Source organism: Nomascus leucogenys, chromosome 7b (genome assembly GCF_006542625.1).
Source record: "Nomascus leucogenys isolate Asia chromosome 7b, Asia_NLE_v1, whole genome shotgun sequence".
NCBI lineage: Eukaryota > Metazoa > Chordata > Mammalia > Primates > Hylobatidae > Nomascus > Nomascus leucogenys.
Window position 1 is genome coordinate 53,507,881 of NC_044387.1, and position 22,994 is coordinate 53,530,874.

General features: G+C 44.9%; 1 protein-coding gene across 8 annotated transcripts in view; it reads left to right on the forward strand.

The window, feature by feature from the left end:
* The window catches only part of SEZ6L (seizure related 6 homolog like), a 213,887-nt gene that overhangs the window by 128,453 nt on the left and 62,440 nt on the right, over positions 1–22,994 (forward strand). For all 8 annotated transcript variants that reach the window (XM_030816001.1, XM_030816002.1, XM_030816003.1 and 5 more), the window contains exons 5-9: positions 107–292; positions 7,164–7,329; positions 11,855–12,021; positions 12,954–13,148; positions 14,938–15,076. In XM_030816001.1, the coding sequence (XP_030671861.1) occupies positions 107–292; positions 7,164–7,329; positions 11,855–12,021; positions 12,954–13,148; positions 14,938–15,076 (853 nt within the window). The remainder of the gene's footprint in view (positions 1–106; positions 293–7,163; positions 7,330–11,854; positions 12,022–12,953; positions 13,149–14,937; positions 15,077–22,994) is intronic.

Genomic DNA, 22,994 nt, shown 5'->3' on the forward strand with positions numbered 1-22,994 from the left:
GGCCTCATCTTCTCTCCCCAGCAAAAATTGGCTCCCAGGATGTGGGTCAGGTTCTTGATCTCCCACTCCGAGTGATGACTGAGTCTGCCTCTGCATTTCTTCCCAGCCTTCATGCTGAGCTGCAATTTTCCTCGCCGTCCTGACTCTGGGGATGTCACGGTGATGGACCTGCACTCAGGTGGGGTGGCCCACTTCCACTGCCACCTGGGCTATGAGCTCCAGGGTGCTAAGATGCTGACGTGCATCAATGCCTCCAAGCCGCACTGGAGCAGCCAGGAACCCATCTGCTCAGGTACGCTCCAGCCTCAGCCGGACCAAACCTGATGGTCCAACTAAGAGGGGAAAGACCACCCTGTAGGACATCAAGAGTGACCTCAGGGAATGGCTTTCAGCCCAGGGGAAGAAACTGCTCCAAATATGGATGACTATTGCTATTTATTTTTTTATTGGAGCAAAATACGCATAATATGAAATTTACCATTGGAAACATTTTAGTATGTTCACACTATTGTGCAACCGTCACCATTATCTAGCTCCAAAACATCTTTAACACCCCAAATGGAAACACTGTACTGAAAGCAGTCACTCCTTATCCCTCCCTCCCCCCCCACACTCCCTGGTAACCATCCGTCTGCATTCTGTCTCTGTGGATTTATCTATTGTGGATCTTTTATATAAATGGAATCATATAATATGTGACTTTTATGTCTGACTTCTTTCACTTAGCACTTAGCACTGTGTTTTCAAAGTTCATGCATGTTGTAGCATGTATCAGTACTTCATTTCTTTTTATGGCTGAATAACATTCCATTGTATGGATGTGCCACATTTTGTTGATCTGTTTATTCGCTATTAGACATTTGAGTTGTTTCTACTTTTCAGCTATTATGAACAGTGCTGCTATGAACATTTGTACGCAAGTTTTTTTGTGTGGATATGGTTTTCATTTCTCTTAGATATATACCCAAGAGTGGAATTGCTGGGTCATAGGGTCATTGTATGTATAACTTTTTGAGGAACCATCAAACGATTTTCCACAGCAGCTGCACCATTTTACTTTCCCCTCGCAATGTGACGGTACCAGTTCCTCCACATCCTTGCCCACACATGTTCTTTTCCATGTGGTTGTTTTTATTATAGCCATCCTTATGGGTATGAAGGTATCTCATGGTTTTAATTTCCATTTCCCTGATGATTAATGATGTCAAGCATCTTTTCATGTGTGTGTTGGCCATTTGTAGATCTTCTTTGGGGAGATGTCTAGTCAAGTCCTTTGCCCATTTTTTAAATTATACTTTAAGTTTTAGGGTACGTGTGCACAGCGTGCAGGTTTGTTACATATGTATACATGTGCCATGTTGGTGTGCTGCACCCATTAATTCATCATTTAACATTGGGTATATCTCCTAATGCTATCCCTGCCCACTCTCCCCACCCCAAAACAGGCCCCAGTGTGTGATGTTCCCCTTCCTGTGTCCATGTGTTCTCATTGTTCAATTCCCACCTATGAGTGAGAATATGCGGTGTTTGGTTTTCTGTCCTTGTGATAGTTTCCTGAGAATGATGGTTTCCAGCTTCATCCATGTCCCTACAAAGGACATGAACTCATCGTTTTTTATGGCCGCATAGTATTCCATGGTGTATATGTGCCACATTTTCTTAATCCAGTTTATCATTGTTGGACATTTGGGTTGGTTCCAAGTCTTTGCTATTGTGAATAGTGCCGCAATAAACATACGTGTGCATGTGTCTTTATAGCAGCATGATTTATAATCCTCTGGGTATATACCCAGTAATGGGATTGCTGGGTCAAATGGTATTTCTAGTTCTAGATCCCTGAGGGATCACCACACTGACTTCCACAGTGGTTGAACTAGTTTACAGTCCCACAAACAGTGTAAAAGTGTTCCTATTTCCATTTTTTAATCGGGTTGTTTGTCTTTTTGTTGTTGAGTTGTAAGCAATCATTATATATTCTGATCACTAGACCCTTATCAGATAAGTGGTTTGCAAATATTTTCTCCCATTTCATGGGTTGTCTTTTCACTTATCGACAGTGTTATTTGATGCACAAAGCTTTTACATTTGGCAAAATTAAATATTTTTTTCTTGTCTTTCTTGTGCTTTGAGTGTAACTACTGCCATTTTTCAAGCCAAGCCAATATGTGTTGTGCACCATGCCAGGGGCTGCATTTAATCCTCACAGCAATCCCATAGGATGGGAGCCATTATCCCCATTTTACAGATGAGGCTCATGGAGGTGAAGTCACTTACTCAAAGCCTCCATGTAGAAATTGTTGAAGGTAGCCTGCTGACACAGTCTGATGCCCTCTAGTAAAAAGAAGTGGGCCTTCTGAGCCAGCAGACAGAATCTGAGACTTCGAGGACAGAAGGACTTTTAAGCACCTGTTGGGCGTTGTTTGTCATTCAGAGTCTTTCCTATCTAGGTACTCATTCAACAAACATCCATTGAGCACCCACTGTGTGGTAGGCATTGCACCTGTTGCTAGAGCTATTGCATGGACTCTGACCCAGTTCCTGCTCTCACAGAGTTTCTAGTCAAGGTGAGGCTGTAGTGTGTAATGAGTAAACAAGGATGCAGACATGCCGGTAACAGATTGTGTTAAGGACCAGGAAAGAAATTCACAGGGTGGAATGATGCAGAGTGAGGATGGAGAAGACACCAGTTATTGTGAGAGGCATTGCAAAGGAGAAAAGGTATACAGGAAGATGTGATAGAGGACCTCACCTGGGAGGAGGACAGTGATGAGCGAAGGGTCAGGGAAGGATTACCTGATAACACTCCAAGATTTGGAAGTTGAGTAGGAAATAGACTGAGGGTGGAAAATAGGGGGAGAAGGGGGAAACATTCCAGGCAGAAGCACTAGCATATGCTAAGGTTCAAAGGTCAGAAGGAACTCGATGAGTTTGAGAAAGCAAATAAATAAATAAGATCAATCTGACTAAACTGCAGAGAAAATATCAGGACAGAAGGCTGGGGCAGTGGTCAGAAACTGTATTGCTCAAGGTCATGAGAAGACAGGGGACTAGGCAGGAGATATCTGGAAAAATTTAAGCATATGGGTGATCGTTCTGACTTCTTTTTGGCAAAAATGATTGAGGATGGTCAGAGTGGATCCATGGAAATCAAGATGGACAGTATCTACTATTTCACTTGAACTCAGGGAGATAAGGTTACCACTTTCATAAGCAAAGAGAATGAGGCTTAGAGAGATGAAGTAACATACTTGAAGTGGCAGAACTTAGTCCAGAACCCTTGTTTCCTGAGCTCTTCCCCTTACAGCTTCCTTCCTCAAAGTGTGGTCCTCAGACTAGCCAAATTATTAGAAATGCATAATCTTGAGCCCCATGCAAAACCAAATGAATCAAAATTTTCACTTTAACATGCCCCTTGGGTGACTCATGTGCACATTACACTTGGAGAAGCACTGATCTGTAACGCACTATCCCTGCACCAGTGGGCACAGCCTTGGCCACCTTCAGCTATCAAGAGAGCAAAACCCTTTTAGAATTCTCAAAAGTCCTGATGGTGGTTGAGAGAGTATAGGTTGCCCTGCCACCTACTGTGTGCCAGGCTATGAGGCATGTGTGAAAAGAATATTGGAAATAATAAAACATAATTCCTGCCCTCCAGTTATTCATAGTCAAGTGGAACTCAAAAAGTAAATGAGAGCTAATGATAAATTCTGAAATTTAATTGCTACAGTATTGTTCCCCCAAGGCCCTTCAGAGTTTTTCTTTCTTTTTTTAAAACAAAGATAAAAATCCAAACCATAGGGCAGTTGGTCTCCACGCCTCTCTCACATTAATTTTTATCTATGTGTGAAATCAGGGAGGAATTAAACTTCAATTTGTGCTAAGAAAGATGGATGGGGATCCATGGCTGGCAAATTGAAGCCAAACAGAGCCATCAGTACGCTTAATCAGGCAAAGAAGGGAAGCAGAGAAGCTGCAAACGATGAGCAGCTTGGGAGGACAGATGGCCAGAGCCCCCCACCAGGGACAGTGTCCTCCATCTCTCAGCTCCTGAGCCACAGGGCAATAGAGCTGGCTATGTTTTGAGTGCCCACTCTGTGCCAGGGATGGCACGAATCTCCCCATACCCATCATTTCATTGATTTCTGACTACTGTTCTATAAGGAGGGTGGACTTATCACCATTTTACAGTGGGTAAACACGTGACTTGTCTTAGATCCACAGCAGATAACCGGCAAGGTTTGAACCTAGGGCTGGCTTATTTCACAGAACAATCTCTCCTCTAGGACAGAAGGGCAGCCTGGAGAGAGAAATGAACCTAGCTTTCTGTCCGTGGTCCTAAAAGAAGTATGGAGCTTCTTGGCAATGTCTTTGCTGTAGGTGACAACACAGTCTGGAGCAGAGAGAAGAGTTATCCACCCTTCTCTGCTACTGCAAGCCGCATTCAGTCATACTGTCATTCAACAAACACTTAATGGGTACCTGCTATGTATCAAGCTTTGAGCTGATATTAAAGATACAAAAAGGAAAAAATATTTATTCTTTCATTCAACAAACATTTTATAAAGCACTTACTATATGCCATGTACCTTTCTGGATTAGCAGGTTATCATAGATAAGACAGACAGTGGAGTAGTGACTTCAGTAAGAGATACTGGATTGAGGCAGCCTGAGCTTGAGCCTCAACTGCTCCACTTATTATGTGTATGTCCTTGAGGAAGTGGTGTAACACCTTTGAACTTCTTTTTTCCTCTTTTGCAAAATTAATGGTGGTTATTTAGTAAATATTTACTGAGCACATTCTACATACCAGGAGCTCTTCTGTTTGCTGGTAGTGTGACTGAAAGCAAACAAACAAAAACTAGTCCCAGCTTTTGTGGAACCTATAAACTCCTTAGCCATCTGTGAGATGGTTCCAAATAACCTGTCCCACTCTTGCTTCCTCTCCTATTTCTCTGAAAATGAAGGGGGAACCAAGCGTCCTGCACTTGGGAAGGAAATATTTTTCAAACTCCTTTGATCCTCCTAAAAGATAGAAATGGCTCCCAAGACTTGAAACCTGGTTGTGGTGTAGGGCTTTACCCAATCATGGCCCTGGGCTATTCTTCACATCCCTTCCTCCTGGACTGACTGCCACGCTCTGTGAGAGGTGTCTGCTACCCACCAGCTCTCCTCAGAAAATTAAAAACTGGCTGGGTGCAGTGGCTGATGCCTGTAATCCTAGCATTTTGGGAGGCCAAGGCAGGTGGATCATGAGGTCAGGAGTTCGAGACCAGCCTGGCCGAGATGGTGAAACACCATCTCTACTAAAAGTACAAAAATTAGCCAGGCATGGTGGCAGGCACCTGTAATGCCAGCTACTCAGGAGGCTGAGGCAGGAGAATCACTTGAACCTGGAGGCAGAGGTTGCAGTAAGCCGAGATCGTGCCATTGCACTGTAGCCTGGGTGACAGAGCAAGACTTTGTCTCAAAAAAAAAAGAAAGAAGAAAGAAAGAAAGAAGGAAAGAAAGAAAGAAGGAAAGAAAGAAAGAAAGAAGAAAAGAAAGAAAGAAAGAAAGAAAGAAAGAAAGAAAGAAGAAAAGAAAGAAAGGAAAGAAAGAAAGAAAGAAAGAAAGAAAGAAAGAAGAAAGAAAGAAAGAAAGAAAAGAAAATTCAAAACTGCCCTCCTATATAGTACATGAGAAAACAATTTCCTAAGAAACAAATATCTCCTAAGAATTAGAGTAAGAATAAGAATACCCTCTTGCTTAAGAACTGGAAAGTGTTCTTTCCAGTGCACAAATCACTTTTTAATATTTTGCATTAGATTTTTATGATAAAAGTAATAGATGATTCTGGTAAGAAATTTTTCAAGAAATAGTGAAGTGTAAGAAATAGGAACAAATCACTTTTATATTCATGGTATCAACTGATCCTTGAAAATAGCTTATTAAAATAGGTATGGCACACTATTTTCTAACTTGTTTTTTTTTTTTCACTTAAAAAATAGTGAGCATCTTCCTATATGCTGAAGTATTCTTTGAGAACATGGTATTTAATTTCTGAATGGGTGGAGTGTATTTACAGTTATGCATCACTTAACGATGGGGATGTGTTCCAGGAAATGCATCTTTAGATGATGTCATCATTGCGTGAACATCATAGAGTGTATGTACACGAGCCTAGATGGTACAGCCTACTACACACCTAGGCTATATGGTAAAGCCTATTGCTTCTCCGCTACAAACCTGTACATCATGTTACTGTGCTGAACACATTGTAACACAATGGTATTTGTTTATCTAAACATAGAAAAGATACAATAAAAATATAATATTAAAATCTTATGGGACCACTGTCGTATATACACTCTGTCCTAAATTGAAACACTGTTATGTGGCACATGATGTATTTCACTAAACATCTGTGAGTGGACATTAATCTTGGTTTTTTTAATTTTTCATTCCTAGAAACAAGATAGCCATGAATATCCTCATTCCTAGCTCTTGGTGCAAACCTCTAAATCTTTTCTTATTATAATTATCCAGAACCGCATTTGCCGGATCAAAGTGTTTGAGCATGTTTTCTAGGCTTTTCACTAAATTGCCTTCCTGAAAGGTCATAACAGTTTGCATTCTAACCAGTCATGATGAAAGTGAGCATTTCCCATCACCCTTACCATCTCCAGATTTTATTGCTGCTTTTTATCTTGGCCGATTAGGTGGATGAAAGTAGAATACAGTTTAGATTTGCATTTCATTTATTATTAGTGAGGCTGAATTTTCTAGTGCTTACTAAGTACTAGAAATATATTTCTTCTTTTGTGAACTGCCTGTTTATATCCTTCTTGATTGCCATTTTGTAGTTAAAAGTCAGGGCACAGACAGCACCAGAGAACTGTCGTTAAATTGCAGTCATTCCCTACCATGAAATACACATGTTGATGGTTCCAAATGTAGGGTGAAATCTCCTGTCAAACAGGAGGAGTCCCTCCCAGGAGGACAAGTCCCTTCCAAGCTTTCTCTCCCTGCCCGGTTTCCCCCGGCTCCAGGTCTCCGATGTTTCATCCTAGGCAAGGGGCAGGGGTGGGGATCAGGGGAAAATGAAACACTCACTTCCTTCTCTCTCTCTCTGTCTCTCTCCTCTCTCCTCTCTCCCATTGCTCACCCACCCCTTTCTGGATCAGCTCCTTGTGGAGGGGCCGTGCACAATGCCACCATCGGCCGCGTCCTCTCCCCAAGTTACCCTGAAAACACCAATGGGAGCCAATTCTGCGTCTGGACGATTGAAGCTCCAGAGGGCCAGAAGCTGCACCTGCACTTTGAGAGGCTGTTGCTGCATGACAAGGACAGGTAAAGCTCTGAAGGTCCACACACAACCCCGTTTCTTCCCAGAATATTAGAACATGGCTTGAGGACTTGGAGTCTTGAAATGGCTGAAGCTTTGACCCGCGGAATTCAAGAAAAGAAGAGCTGGGGTGGATGGCAAAGATATTAGAGACCATCAGCTTCAATCTCTTCCTTTTACAGATAAGGAAACCAGGGTATGCAGAAGGAAAGGGACCTGCCCCAGCTCACACAGCAGGCTACGGGAAGAGGCAAAAAGGGAACTGCCCTATTCTTTCTCTTGCACACCCCTTTTTGCAGTTGAACAAAAAGAGAGTATGTATTGATCATCTGCTCAGTACCCAACCACATATTAGGCTCCATGGAGAACAGGAAAGAAGTAGAAAATATTAGTTTCTGGCATGATAGGAAATTGAGATGGAAAAACTAGACGTATGCACATGAAAGAATGAGGGAGAAGTTACCAGGCAATATCTAAGCAAGAGTGTGTCTGTAGACTCTTAATAATATGCATAGAATCCAGAATATGCATAGAATCCAGTAGTATAAAACTTTAATATTCTGCGTTCTTATTCTAGAATATTTGGGGATCTTATTCTAGAGATTATGGAGTCTTATCTAGAATGTTCTGAAATATTCTGGGATCTTATTCTGGGATATTCTGGCGTCTTATTCTAGAATATTATGGGGTCTTGTTCTAGAATATTGTGGATTATTCTGCAATCTTATTCTAAGATAGTCTAGAAAACTAGGACTTTAGCTGCTTTGACTTGCTATCTGGAGTTGGGTTTCCTTGGAATCAGACATGGTGATAAAGATGTGAGAGGAAGTAGTTTACTGGGGAGCTGATCCTAGTAAGCACTGGGAGGCGCATGGGAAAGTGAGATTGTGAATACCAGCTGCATTAATAAGCAGGTGGCTGCTGGGAAAACCGGGATTCTGTCCACTGGAGACCTCTGGGCAACTGTGTTGAGCATACCTCAGAGTGGTCTTGTTGGAAGGGTGAGGGAGCTGGGGTATTTATGCACCAGCTCCCATTCATCACTGGATGAGAGATGCGATGAGGAGCACTGACTATCCGCAACATCAGCTGCCACCCTTTGAGCTGGTTGAGTTGACTGATTCTCAGAGACTTGTGGTCAGAAGCCAGCAGAAAATGTGGGAGCAGTTGACTGCTGAGGGGTAGGAGAGGGTAAGGCACTGGCAGTGTTTACTGCACTTCCAGAATGCCCCCACCTTAGAATTTTGGAGTCCAAGAAACTTTGATCTAAGAATTCTGATGTTTTGGCTTCTTTGATGGATCAAACCTAGACTATGAGGTCTTTAGGTTGGAAAGACTTTAAAAAAAAAAAAAAGACAACTGAATAATTTTCCCATACCTCTTGAGTCCACTTCCCTCTAGGCAGTGCAGCTTTATCCAGAACAACTCTATATCGATAAATTGCTGCTTTAAAGTGTAAGGTATCAAACAGGGGCTCCCGAACATGGCTTTTCAGCAGCACCAGAATAATAACCTGGGGAATTCTTTAAAAATCAGATTCCCTATCCTTTCTTCTGGAGACTCTGAAAATCCAGGCATGGGAACCCTTGGTGAAGGACCATTTCCAAATCTTAAACCTCAGATCTGCCTCTTCTGAGGGGTGCTTGAGATGAGCCAAGCTTAAGTTTATACTAGACAACAAGAATTAGCAGAGACAAAAGAACGCATCAAAATGAGTATTTTCTTATTTTCTGCAAGTTGTTTAAATCCTGACAAATGGGCCCCCCACTGGCACTGGTCACTAGTAGTTTCTCTGGGGTCCTGCAAAGATCTGCATGAGCTGACACTTCCCAGGAAAAAAACCAACTTTCAAGTGTATCAGTAGGAAGAGAAGTCTGTAGAGTTCTTCAAGGTTAAAGGTCAACACACACACAAAAATGATGAAGACACTACTCTCTGGGCCAAGAAGAAAAGAGAAATCAATTATGTCTGTCCCATGTACTTTATTGAGGGAGAAATGGCTAAAATACCACAATATGTTAGTTGCAAGAACTCAGAGCTAGATAAGACTCTATGTAAGAAATGGGACTTTGACCTGAAGTCAAAATGGAAGGAGATTGGACAATGGATCCAAAAATACAGAGGGAGGAGTATTCCGAGCATGGGGAATTGGGGGATGAGCACAAAGATGTAGGGGAAAGAATTAGCAAATTTGTTGGGGGGCTGCAGCAGAAGCTCTCATGAGAACAGGAGGAAAGAGATCTGGGAAGCTAGATTGGGGTTATATCCTGAAGGACTTTGAATGCCAGGCTACTTTTATAGGCAATAGAGAGCCATGAAGTCTTTTTAGTAGAGGAGGGACATGAATAAAGATTTAAGATGATTTTCCTCAAAATGAACCTTTTCTAAACTCCAGTCTCATAATATGCCCCCCAAAAAGTGAGTTCTCTGGTCAAACATGTTTGGGAGACACTGCGCCCACCCTATCCTTGCCTTGAAAGGTCGTAATATGCACTAGCTAACAAAGGCACTGATAAGTCCTGCAGGGGAAAAAAGTTTGATTTTTATTTAATTCAGCATTTTGCAAATCCATTTGACTATAGACTAAGTAAGAATTTGAGAGAAAATATATTACTATTGCAGACAGTCTAGAAAATACGGTTAGAAAATTGCTGGTTTTAAAAGATTAATAGACTACAGAGATTTTGAGATCTTGAAGCTTTCCTCCAGAGCAACCCTCTTTGCCAAAGGCTTCTGTTCTTTGAAAGAGGTGTCCCAACACACAGCCCCTAAGATATAACAGAGTCATCAGGAATCAGAAGACTATGTAGATGCCCCTTCCCACTCCTGGAATGCCCCCCGGACTCCACCACAGCCCCCATCCTTGCCTCAGCCATACTGGACACATGACAAAATAAACAAACTGTGACTCCATCATTTATACATCTTAGTGACATTAGAAATTCATCTGGGCAGCATAAAATACACTATTTTTATGAGTCAGTAAAAACCTCAAAGGCTTAAAAATGTGTGTTTATGACTTCATAAAAGAAGCTTATCTAATTTGTATACTGTTTTCTTCACCACTTTTGCATAATTTCTTTAAAAAACCAAGGCTAGCAAGGAGTCAACTTCAAATAGCTTTAATAACAATAAAAATAGATACCCAACATTTTGTTTAACACATTTTATTTTTCAGGGCACTTTTTATTTTGCAATATTCTCAAAGCCCACCTGTAAGATGGGTCAGAACGACATTATGGTCGGGTCTCTTCTTTCACAGTTGAGGACACTGAGGCTGAAAGATGTTTTAAGACTTAATGTAAATCCAGATGGGGAATTGGGAAATGGGAATTATGACTCCTGAGTTCCCACACAGTGCTCTTAGAAAATGGGGATCAGAGACAGAGCCTGGCGGGGGTCAAATGTTTAATAAACAAAACTTACCTACTGTGTCCTGTTACGTTTTTTTTTTTTTAGACTGAGTCTTGCTCTGTCACCCAAGCTGGAGTGCAGTGGCTCGATCTCAGCTCACTGCAATCTCTGGCTTCCAGGTTCAAGCAATTCTCCTTCCTCAGCCTCCAGAGTAGCAGGGACTATAGGCGTGTGCCACCATATCCAGGTGATTTTTGTATTTTTAGTAGAGACGGGGTTTCACCACGTTGGCCAGGCTGCTATCTAACTCCTGACCTCAGGTGATCCACCCACCTTGGCCTCCCAAAGTGCTGGGATTATAGACGTGAGCCACCATGCCCCACACTCTGACATAGGTGCAATTGTACCCATTTTACAGGTGAGAAAACAGAGGCTCAGAGAAGTGAAGTGTTCTTGTGCAAAGTCACACAGCTGAGAAGTGACAGAGTCAGGACTCACACCCAGGTCTGCCTGACTTTACATAAGCCACCATTTCGGCAATGAGATTAGTCCATTAATTCCAAGTTCTCAGTTAATAATAATAGTCAACATCAATTCATTAGTTCGTTTGGTTTATTACATCATATACCTTAGTCTCCCTACAACCTCAGAATAAATCCATAAGGAAGCCAGGACAGGCATTTAGTCCCATTGTACAGAAGAGGAAACAGGTTTGATAAGGTGATGCTTGTCTGAGCACATAAGAGGCAAAGTCAGGACTGGGCGTGGTGGCTCATGCCTGTAATCCCAGCACTTTGGGAGCCCAAGGCAGGTGGATCACCTGAAGTCAGGAGTTTGAGACCAGCCTGGCGAACATGGTGAAACCCCGTCTCTACTAAAAATACAAAAATTTGCTGGGCATGGTGGGGCACACCTGTAATCCCAGCTACTCGGGAGGCTGAGGCAGGAGAATCACTTGAACCTGGGAGGCGGAGGTTGCAGTGAGTCAAGATCGCACCATTGAGCTCCAGGCTGGGCAACAAGAGTGAAACTCCGTCCAAAAAAGAAAAAGAGGCAGAGTTAGGTTTAGGATCGGGTAATGAGGCTCCAGAGGCAGTCATAGCACACCCCTTCCTCTGCCATGTCAGTGACCCAGGAAGATCTGTCAGTGTCCCTCCTCTCTGCTCCCCCTGCCAGGATGACGGTTCACAGCGGGCAGACCAACAAGTCAGCTCTTCTCTACGACTCCCTTCAAACCGAGAGTGTCCCTTTTGAGGGCCTGCTGAGCGAAGGCAACACCATCCGCATCGAGTTCACGTCCGACCAGGCCCGGGCGGCCTCCACCTTCAACATCCGATTTGAGGGTGAGGGTCCCTAGGAGCTTCCCCTTCTCTTGTGGGGCTGGAGGTAGCCTGGGAGCAGGGAAAGCATGGGGAGATAGAAATCTGGGCTGCGAAGGATGTGGGAAACCCCATGGCCGTGTGGATCCTTTGGTTTCCAAAGACAGGCTCTTGGTTTCATTAATAATAACAATGCCTTCCATTAACTGTGCACTTACTACGTGCTCAGTGCCTTCTGTGCATTGTCTGCTTGGATTTCAGCTTCTGTGTCATGTTTGATCCTCATCACACTGAAACATTAGAACTGTTATTCTATCTGATTTTCGGTGAGGAAACTGAGGTTTAAGAAACTTGGGTGACCTGCCCAAGACCACCAGTGAACAAGGATGGAGTTAAGATTTCTGTCCATCCTGTACTGGGGAGCCCTTAAGCTCTGCTCCACTCCACCTAGTAGACCTCTTAGAATTCAGCCACTTCTTCCTCCAAGAAGAATTTAGCAAGAGCCTCTCCTGCTGAGACCCTGACTCTTGAAGAAGGGGTTCACTGGGCATTTCATGTACGTTGGGGGACTTTCTGTTCTGGCATTGCCAAGAAAAGTTGGCTTTTATCATAGACAACCCTGCAGTTTCCAGTGGCAAAAAATCAGGGCTCTGAAGTTACGGGCCATGGGAAGGATCCATATAGGATGTGGAAAGGCATTAAAACACAACTCCACAGGGCGGAGAAGACAGAGATTCTTACTCCTACTTTAGATTTTTTTAAATGAGGCCCCAAGGAATCAACTGGGTGACCCCAGGTTTCTCAGCACGTCAGCTGGAACCAGGACACGTGATTTGGTACCTGTTTTCTTTGGGGCTTTTCTAAACAGCACAGGGGACGCATCTTCTGAAATACAGCACCGTGGGGTAGTCCCTGCGTCATCTGAACTGCTGCCTCTCTTTGTTTCCCTTCTTCAGCATTTGAGAAAGGCCACTGCTACGAGCCCTACATCCAGAATGGGAACTTCACTACATCCGACCCGACCTATAACATTGGGACTATAGTGGAGTTCACATGCGACCCCGGCCACTCCCTGGAGCAGGGCCCAGCCATCATCGAATGCATCAATGTGCGGGACCCATATTGGAATGACACGGAGCCCCTGTGCAGAGGTGAGCAGACCCACGACGCTCTTCCCACAGCACCCCAGGGACCTCCACCCTTTGGATGAGAAGACCAAGGCCCCAGCTTAGAGGCCTGTTCCCAGTTTTCATACCAATTTTAGGATTAGAACCCTTTCCAGGGTTCACTGTCCTTTGGTTCAGGGTTGCTGCTGGTCTTGAGAAAATTACAAAACGGGTAAATTTTAAAAGGTGCGCCTTCTTCCAGGCATAGGTCCCAGAGTGCACAGCTTGGTGAGCTGAATACTGCATGGATTTCAGCTCCTAAATACTCCCTCTGCTATGCATGCTTGTGCAGAGCACAACCCACGCAACAACCTCATTAATAAGAATAATAATAGTTTTTAATTGGTGTGTAATAATTATGCTACCAGCACTTTGCTAAGGGTGTATGTGCATTATCTGATTTCAACCTCACCATAGCCTTATAAAGTAAATTCTATCAGCCCCATTTGCAGGTGAGAAAACTAATGCTGTGAAGTGACCTGCCTAAGAACATACCGAGGGGAACTGGCAGGGACAGGAATGGAACTCAGGTCTCTCTGTTCTCAGAGCACTGTGCTCTGAGCCCCACTGGACAGTGTTGGCTGCATAGAATCCTCATCCATACAAGATCCATGGACTGTTCTGCCAGTTTCCCATATTCTTTTTGTTGTTGTTGAGACGGAGACTCACTCGGCTCACTGCAGCCTCCGCTTCCCGGGTTCAAGCGATTCTGTCTCAGCCTCATGAGTAGCTGGGACTACAGGCATGTGCCACCACACCTGGCTAATTTTGTATTTTTAGTAGAGACGGGATTTCACCATATTAGCCAGGCTGGTCTCGAACTCCTGACCTCAGGTGATCCACCCACCTTGGCCTCCCAAAGTGCTGGGATTACAGGCATGAGCCATCGCACCTGGCCCGTTTCCCCATATTCAAGGTCGCTGAGCCACCCTGAGCCTGGGTCTCCTGCTGGCATGTGGAGTAATGAAAGGTGACCTCACTCCTGGCAGCCACCACCTCAATGGCAGTTGGTGTGAAATCACAGCCCTGCCATGGTGAGGGATTGATCCCTATATTAAATGTGCCGGTTTAACAGAGCAGAATTTATTGGTGCTTTGGCCTCTGCCATGTTGAGAACTTTCCAAAGTGGTAAACACAGAGTGGAATTTAAAGGGCACCTGCCGCAGCCACATCTCTGCTTCCAGTTCAGGGCCGGGACCTGTCATTGCAACATTATCTAAATTATCCAGCAGCTACCACGTGCCAGGCGCTGTGCAGCATGTTTGACATTCATGAGCTTAAGCCTCAAAATAACCCAATGAGGTTGGCAGTGGTATTGCCCCCATTTTATAGAGAAAGGGAGCTGAGGTTCTGGGAAATTACATACCTCCTCCTACAGCCTGTTAGCGGCAGAGGCAAGATTGGAACCCTGGGACCACTTAACTTGAGTGGGCGGTCTCTTAGCCACTACTCACCCTGCAAAAGAGCAGAGGCTGTTGAGGAGTCATTCTGACCACTGAGCCCTGTCCTTGGTCTTGAAAGAGCAATAGCGCCTCTTAGCCCAACTTTTACCAACCCTCAGCTGCAAGGTAGGCAGCTGGCCAGCTCTCATTTAATCATTACACACACACACACACACACACACACACATGCTGGCTGCCCGAGGTGAAGGCACCTGTCCACAGTACACAGAGATTCACGGCTGTCTGACTTCATAGCCCACATGGTTAGCCACTATGCCACATTGACTTCTTTACAAATAAAGTCCGTCTTCCTGCCTGTCTGTCTTTTACAGCCATGTGTGGTGGGGAGCTCTCTGCTGTGGCTGGGGTGGTATTGTCCCCAAACTGGCCGGAGCCCTACGTGGAAGGTGAAGATTGTATCTGGAAGATCCACGTGGGAGAAGAGAAACGGATCTTCTTAGATATCCAGTTGTGAGTGTTTATAATGGGTGGCCCTCTAATTTGGCAAAACTTGGGAGATTGAGAAAGCAATTGCTCCTGCTTTATTCTTTCAACCAATATTAACTGAGCATCTACTATGTGCCAGGACTGTGCAGAGAACAGGCATTCCCATAGTGAGACCAACAACAGCAGCACACACAGACACACACACACAGAGAGAGAGAGAGAGAGAGAGAGTCCTTATCTTTGGGAAATTCAGTCTAAGGAAACAAATATGAAATGAGGACATACACAAATAATTGCATACTCTAACTTCAATAAGTGATGTAAGGAGAGGTTAATGGTGCTATGAGATTCTATAACCGGAATTTGATATAAAAAGGAAGTTCAGAAAAGTCTTCCCCAAGGATCTGATACTAAAGCTCAGAACTAAAAGATGAGTTGGAGTGATGCATCCCAAATGAACAGAATGTGCAAAGGCCCTGTGGCAAGCATCTCATTTTCAAAGGACCAAATGGCCAGTGTGGCCAGGAAGACGGGGGCACTATAACACCTGTTTACTGGACTACAGTTGTTTATTTTCCTGTTTGTCTCCCTCAACTAAACCAGAAGGTCCTCTCCACTGGGGCTGGGTCTGACTACCCTCTGTTTCCACAGTCTAACACAGAGACTGATACACAGTAGATGCTCAGGAAATGATTGCTGAATGAAAAAAAAATGTTTTTAATGAACGGACTTACTTGGCTGTGCGGTTGGGTTTCCTGTACTCACAGGCGGTAACCATTAGATTCTCCATCCAGAATGTTCCCCACTAGCTCCCCAGGAGGGTGACACTTGCGGGGAAGCAGCTACCTGGGCCAGATGCAAAAGTGACTGCTCTAAGCATTTCTGTCTTAGGTAATTCTCACAAAGAACCCTCCCTGGGAGGTCATTAACCCCACTGTCTGGGAAGGCAGCAGAGGTGCAGGGAGGCCACCCAGAAAGCCAGCGAGTAGCAGGGCTGAAATTCAGGCTTCTGTGGCTTCTCATCATGCTCTTTCCACTGCCCCATGTGAGATGGGGGTGAGAAGTGGACAAAGACAGATGGTGGTGTCTGGAGAAAGCAGAATACAGGGTTCCCAAGAGACCCAGGTGGCAGACGGGAGGGTGGTTGGGGGAGGAGAGAGTGCTGAAACCCAGCAGGCTGGGGAAGCAGCACTCACAGTTGTCTGGCTCTACAGAGGAACCTTGCAAGAGAAAGAGAAATTATTTTCAAATTATTAGTGACTGGCTTTTGAGGCTGTTCCTTAGATGCAGCAAAAGTGTCCTTAGGCTGGGTGCAGTGGCTCAAGCCTGTAACCCCAACACTTTGGGAGGTTGAGGCAGGAGGATTGCTTGAGACCAGGAGTTTGAGACCAGTCCCAACAACATAGGGGCATCCTGTCTCTTCAAAAAAATAAAAATTAGCTGGGTGTGGTGGCACACGCCTGTGGTACCAGCTACTTGGGAGGCTGAGATGGGAGGATCTCTTGAGCCTGGGAAATTGAGGCTGCAGTGAGCCGTGATCATGCCACTGCACTCCAGCCTGGGTGACAGAGTAAGACCTTGTCTCAAAAAAAAAAAAAAATAGTGTCCCCAGAGGCTGTCCCAGAACCTCCTTCTCCAGCGGAGTCAGAGACTTACACAGCTTGAATAGCTGCCCCTTGTGGACTTGGGGCCAGGCCAATCTAAGAAAGAATTCCACCTCCTTCCCACATGACTTTGGGCTGGGCTCACCTGTTCCCGCCTCTCTCTGGGCCTCAATTTTTCTCTCCTGTAATGGGGGTCTTGGAACATCAATGCTTTGTGGCTGCTGGAGGCAGATTTTACGTATTCCTAGCCCATTGCCTCACTCCTCAATAAAGCTCATCCTCATCTGGGCACGGTGGCTCACACCTGTAATCTCAACAATTTGGGAGGCTGAGGTAGGAGAATCACTTGGGGCCAGGAGTTCAAGACCAGCCTGGGCAAAATAGTGAGACCCCATCTTTACAAACAATTAAAAAAACTATCCAGGCATGGTGGCACCTGTAGTCCCAGCTACTTGGGAGGCTCAGGTGGGAGAATTACTTGAGCCCTGGAGTTCCAGGCTGCAGTGAGCCATGATTGCACCGCTACTTCAGCCTGGGCAACAGAGTAAGACTCTATCTCTTAAAAAAAATAAAAATTAAAATTGAATTAAATAGACCTCATCCTCTTCCCCCCATTCCTTTCACTCTGACTTCTACAGTCTGGAATAAGATGCTTATTCAATCATTCCAAACGAACTGTTGGAGTGTCTACTATAAACCAAGCACAATTTTATGTGCTGGAAAGGTTCCAATGGTTGTTCCTTCAGTGGTAAAATTCATATTGAAAAGAATGGAATGGATTGTCTCTCTTAACTCTAGGGAAAAAATTATTGTGTACCTACTGTGTGCCAGCAGCAGGCTTAGCACTGAAGATACAGTTGTGAGAAAAACAGGGCAGTCCTCACCCTGCATGCCTAGCAGGTGAGGCAGGTAAGAAAGTAAATGCAGTGTGAAAGGAGCAGTGACAGGTAGGTGAGGGCACCTGAGTGAAATCAGGAGGGCTTCCAGGAGGAAGTGACTTCCATAATAGCCTGAAAGAGAAGGTAGGCATGTGATAGGGGGAAAAGAAGAATGTCCTGGCCAGGCATGGTGGCTCATGCTTGTAATCCCAGCACTTTGGGAGGCTGAGGTGGGTGGATCATTTGAGGTCAGGAGTTCAAGACCAGCCCAGCCAACGTGGTGAAACCCCACCTCTACTAAAAATACAAAAATTAGCCAGGCGTAGTGGTGGGTGCCTGTAATCTCAGCCATTCGGGAGGCTGAGGCAAAAGAATCACCTGAACCCAGGAGGTGGAGATTGCGGTAAGCCAAGATCATGCCACTGCACTTAAGCCTGGGTGACAGAGTGAGACTCTGAAAAAAGAAAGAAAGAAAAGAAAGACAGAGAGAAAGAAAGAAAGAAAAAAAGGAAGGAAGGAAGGAAGGGAAAGAAAGAAAGAAAGAAAAAGAAAGAAAGAAAGAAAGAGAGAGAAAGAAAAGAAAGAAAGACAGAGAAAGAAAGAGAGAGAGAAAGAAAGAAAGAGAAAGAAAGAAAGAAAGAAAGAAAGAAAGAAAGAAAGAAAGAAAGAAAGAAAGAAAGAAAGAAAGGAGGGAGGGAGGGAGGGAGGACAGGAAAGGAAGAAGAATGTCCTACCTACACGATGAGGGCATCTGCAAAGCATCTACAAAGCCTGGAAATGAGAGAGTGTTGACATAAAGTTTAACGTGGCTGGAGCAAAGCATGGCAGGTGGGTAGAGACTACAGAGGGAATGGATCAAAGGGAAGCTCTGGGGTCTTCTTAGCTGAAGCTTCACATAGAAAACTTTATTCTAAGGCTGCATCCTTTAGGAAGCCTTCTGTGTTGCCCCCTTGTCCTTGTCCATAAATATAAATTTATGGTTCCAGCTTATGAATGCCTTCCCCCAGAAGTTACCAGGAAAACTACCTGCCTTCAGCCAAGAGAAGGTACCACCTACTCCTGAGTTCTTGGCTTCTCTGGCAGAAGATCCCACCCAGCCCCAGGCCCCATGAAGTCATCTATAATCTCTTCTGCTTGGCTTGCCTCTTCTCGCCTCACAGGGAGCCTCCCAGATGGGTGGTTTTGCTTAAATAAGACGGGTCCACATCTCCCTTTGGTGCCAGAGGTCTGGAGGAGGAAACAAGAAAATGGGAATCTTTACTTTCATCATCTCTAGGCATCAAATATTCAATTAACCTTCAGCCTGACACCAGATTGGGTTTTATTTCTACCACTAAGCATGCATGCAATGGAGCAGCTGATCCGAGAACCTTGAGCAATTAAAGCTTCCCCAAAGCCAAGCCACTGGCATTAGCAACAGGAAGGGAGCCCCTGCAGCGGGGGCAGGCTTTCTCTCTTCTGAACATTTTCACAATCGTAGATGGAGCATTGACCAGGAGAGAGGACCCTCAGTTTCCTTCCTCCCTGCCCTGATACTCTGTGCCCTCAGCAGCCCTGGACTCAGCACCTAGCATCTCTGGACCTCAGATTCCTCCTCTGCAAAATGATGGGCTACCTTGAATCAAGGGTAGATGCAAATCCAAAATCATGAAGGGCCAGGCAACACAAATACAGGAATTAGAGCTGTTGTGAGATTATATGGAGGGGAGGGGTCTGTGATGAATTAGGAAGTACATATCCTATCTAAAATCATTTAAATTCAATTTCCATTTTATTTTATTTTATTGTTTGCAATAGAGTCTCACTGTCACCCGGGCTGGAGTGCAGTGGCGCCATCTCAGCTCACTGCAACCTCCGACTCCCGGCTTCAAGTGATTCTCCTGCCTCAGCCTCCCAAGTAGTTGGGATTACAGGCGCGTGCCACCGCACCCGGCTAATTTTTGTATTTTTAATAGAGATGGGGTTTCACCATGTTGGCCTGGCTGGTCTCAAACGCCCGACCTCAAATGATCTGCCTGCCTCAGCCTCCCAAAGTGCTGGGATTACAGGCGTGAGCCACTGCCTCCGGCCATAATTTCAATTTTTAAAAATAACATACCCTCCTTCAAAAAAAAAAAAAAGTGCCTACTGGCTGAATCCAAACTGAGGGCCACCAGTTTGCAACCCTTGCAAATGATTAAGGTGACTGAGGGATTAAGCTCCTTTCTCATTGCAGCAATGAAGAAATTCATGTTTTTTAAGCACTAAATATTTTCAAGGTCTTTACTAACGTTAATTTTTACTTTGTATAAGTTAAAAATAAATTGTATTATTTGCTCTTCGGATTAATCCCATGAAGTAGGTGCAACTATTACATTTAGTTATATCCTCTTGCTTCCTCATCACTTCACTTGGACGTCTAAGAGGCATCTCAAATGAAATGTATTCAAACTCCTGATTCTCCCTCCCTATGTCTATTTATAGGGAGCTATTTATTTGTCTATTTATCTATTATACCTATTTTACCCCATCTTTCTCATATGTGTAAGTTAGGTATTCCATCAGCTGCTTGGGGGAAAGAATCAAACAACAACCAAACGGAAACCTTGGCCTTATTCCGGCCCAGTGGAGTGCTGGCTTTCTTGGCAAGTTGGTGGCACAGTGGGCCACACCCTGATTTGTAGCATCTGTCAATTTCCGCAGTGTAAATACTCCCACCATGACCCATTTTAAGCTACCAACATAATGACAACAGGCTCTCCAAATGCCCGGACCATCAGCTCTTATAAGCCCACATGATCCTGCCCCCAGTCCAGCACACTCACTGTGAACTGGACCTTTCTCTTTCTCCCACACCCTGTAGCCAAATCCTCAGGAAATTCCGTTGCTTCTACTCAAAAGTCAAAGTCTTCCCAGAGTCCAAGCAGTTCTGACACCTCCACTGCCACCTGCAGGGTCCACGCCACCACCGTGTCTTCCCAGGATTATTGAAACGGCCTTTGAGGTATCCTTGTTCCCACTTTTGCCCCCTTTGGGCTCTTTTTAACCAACACTCTGAGTGATCCTGTTACAACCGAAGTCATATGCTCTGCTCAAATTTCTGCAATAGCTCCCTGTTTTATTTCGACTTAAAGCCAGTGTTCTTATAAAAGGCCCTATGGGATCTAGCTCTGGTTACATCTCCAGCATCACTTCATGCCTCTCTTCTCATTTCTATATGCTACATTCGACCATATTAGCCTTCTTGCCATTCCACATGCATACTTCAGGGCCTTTGCACTGCTGTCTCCTCTGCCATTGGGATGCTCTGCCCCAAATATCTGCAGAGCTTGCTCCCCATCTCTCCATCCTCTGACTTTGCTTCACTTCCATAGCCCTTACCACCTCCTAACACACTACACGTTGTGGTGTATCTTGAAGTATTTCAACTCCCACACCTCCACCTAGAATGTCACCTCCATGAGAAGAGCAGCAGTTTATTTTATGTCTTATTTACTGCCATAACCCTAACATATAGACCAGTGCATGGCCCATAGTAGGTGTTTAATAAATAAAAGTCAATGAAATAAATGTAGCTTGTCACAATCATACAGACATGAGGCTTCAAAGTGAGAATTTGAACCCAAATTTATGTTCAGCTGGCTATGATGTACATGGAGGGAAAAAAGAGGGTCAGAAAAATGTGGAAAGACCTTCTGGGGACATGGCCCCCATTTTTTAATAAGTACAGGATTATTACATGACAAGGAACCTGATTGATAAGAAATAACATTTGGCTAAAAATTATCAGGTAAAGTATTAAATAATAGAAGTAGGAGGACTCCCCAAGAGAACATTTTATAGGGTTATAGTTTCAGAGGATGTGTCATCACAGATCTTAGAATCAGAATATCTAGCTGGAGGGGGACTTCAAGGTCCCCCAATCCAGTGATGCTGAGATATGCTGGCAGAGTTCAGGGACCAAGTGCCGTGGGGCTTGGGAAGCCTATATCATTCTCCCGGGGGTTGTGAGCACTGAACACTAAGCCAAGCAGAAAGTGATGATGGAACCACAGACAGGCTCAGAATGGGGCCAATAAGGGGGGGCATCGCCCTCCCCAAGGCAGCTGTCACGACTTGCATTAGGACAAGCAGCCAGCGTCATCCCGGGGCCTTAGGATTTGCAGTGACATCAAAATTGATTCAGTCCCAGTTTTAATCATCATAGACATGTGATGACTGTCATTTTTGTCACTGAGCAAGTTTAATTCGATTCCACATATATTTATTGAGCATTCACTATGTAGCAGGCATTGAGGCTGGGCCCTGGCAGTGAGCAAGACAGATGCAGCCCTGCCCTCGGGGAGCCATGTCGTAGGCTGATACAGCACCAGCAAGAGGAAATACAGCACTCTGGGGGCCCAGAGCGAGGGAAGGTGAGCCTGGCTGAGAACGTGAGGGAGAAGCTTTCCTGAGAACAGTAAACTCTAAGTCAGTTTTTCTCAACCAGGGGCTATCTTGCCCCAGGGGACACTTGCCAATGTTTGGATGCATTTCTCGTTGGGACAATGGGAGGGTGGGGTGGAGAGCACCCCCAACATCTAGTGGGGACAGGCCAGGGATGCTGTTATGCATCCTACAATGCACAGGACAGTCCCCACCACAAAGAATGAGCTGACCCAAAATATCAATGGTGTTGAAGCAGAGAAACCCTGATCTATGCTAAGACCTGAAAGACAGAGAGAAGATGGGCAGAGATGGAGGGGAACAGTGTTCCAGCCAAAAGGAACAGCATGTGCTAAGGTCCAGAGGCAGGAAAGCACAGCTCCCTTCTTCATTGTCCATGATATTTAATATTTGCTGAGCACTTAGGACATCCCAAGCATTTACATCCTAGACACATTCACGACAAGCACATGCCTTGGGTTCTGTCATTATCTCCATTTTCCAGATGAGTAAACTGAGGCTCGGGGTGGTGGGAGAGTGCCTGTGATCGCACAGTTAGAAGCTGGTGGAGCTCGGACTTTAACCCCACTTGCCGTGTCTCCAGGGCCCCGTGTGTCTGGAGTTCAAGGGCGCATCCATGAAGCAGAACAGCCTGGCGGTGAGTGCGACTCAGCAGCGCCTTGAAGGCCGCATTAGGGAGTCTGGGCTTCCCCAAATTGGGCAGCAGGAAAAGGGCTTAAGCACTTAAAGAGATTAAAGCTTTGCAGAAGGGAGCTCAGTCCTCTGGTCACCAGCCCGAGGCTCACGCCGACAAGCTTGGCACACGCTTGGCAGAGTGGCATCTGGACTTGGCACCTCCTCCCTCCCACAGAGGGAGTGAAAATAGCATCTCAACAGCCAGGGTTACGTGAGGCCCAAGAGCTGCTGGGTTTAATTTATCTTGCTTGGCTTTCCACTGACAGTTTTAGTAAACCAATTTGGGTTTGATAGTAAAAATAATTCCATCCTCCGGGCCCCTCAGCCCTCCTAAGTGTTTGCAATTGTTATTTTTCACAT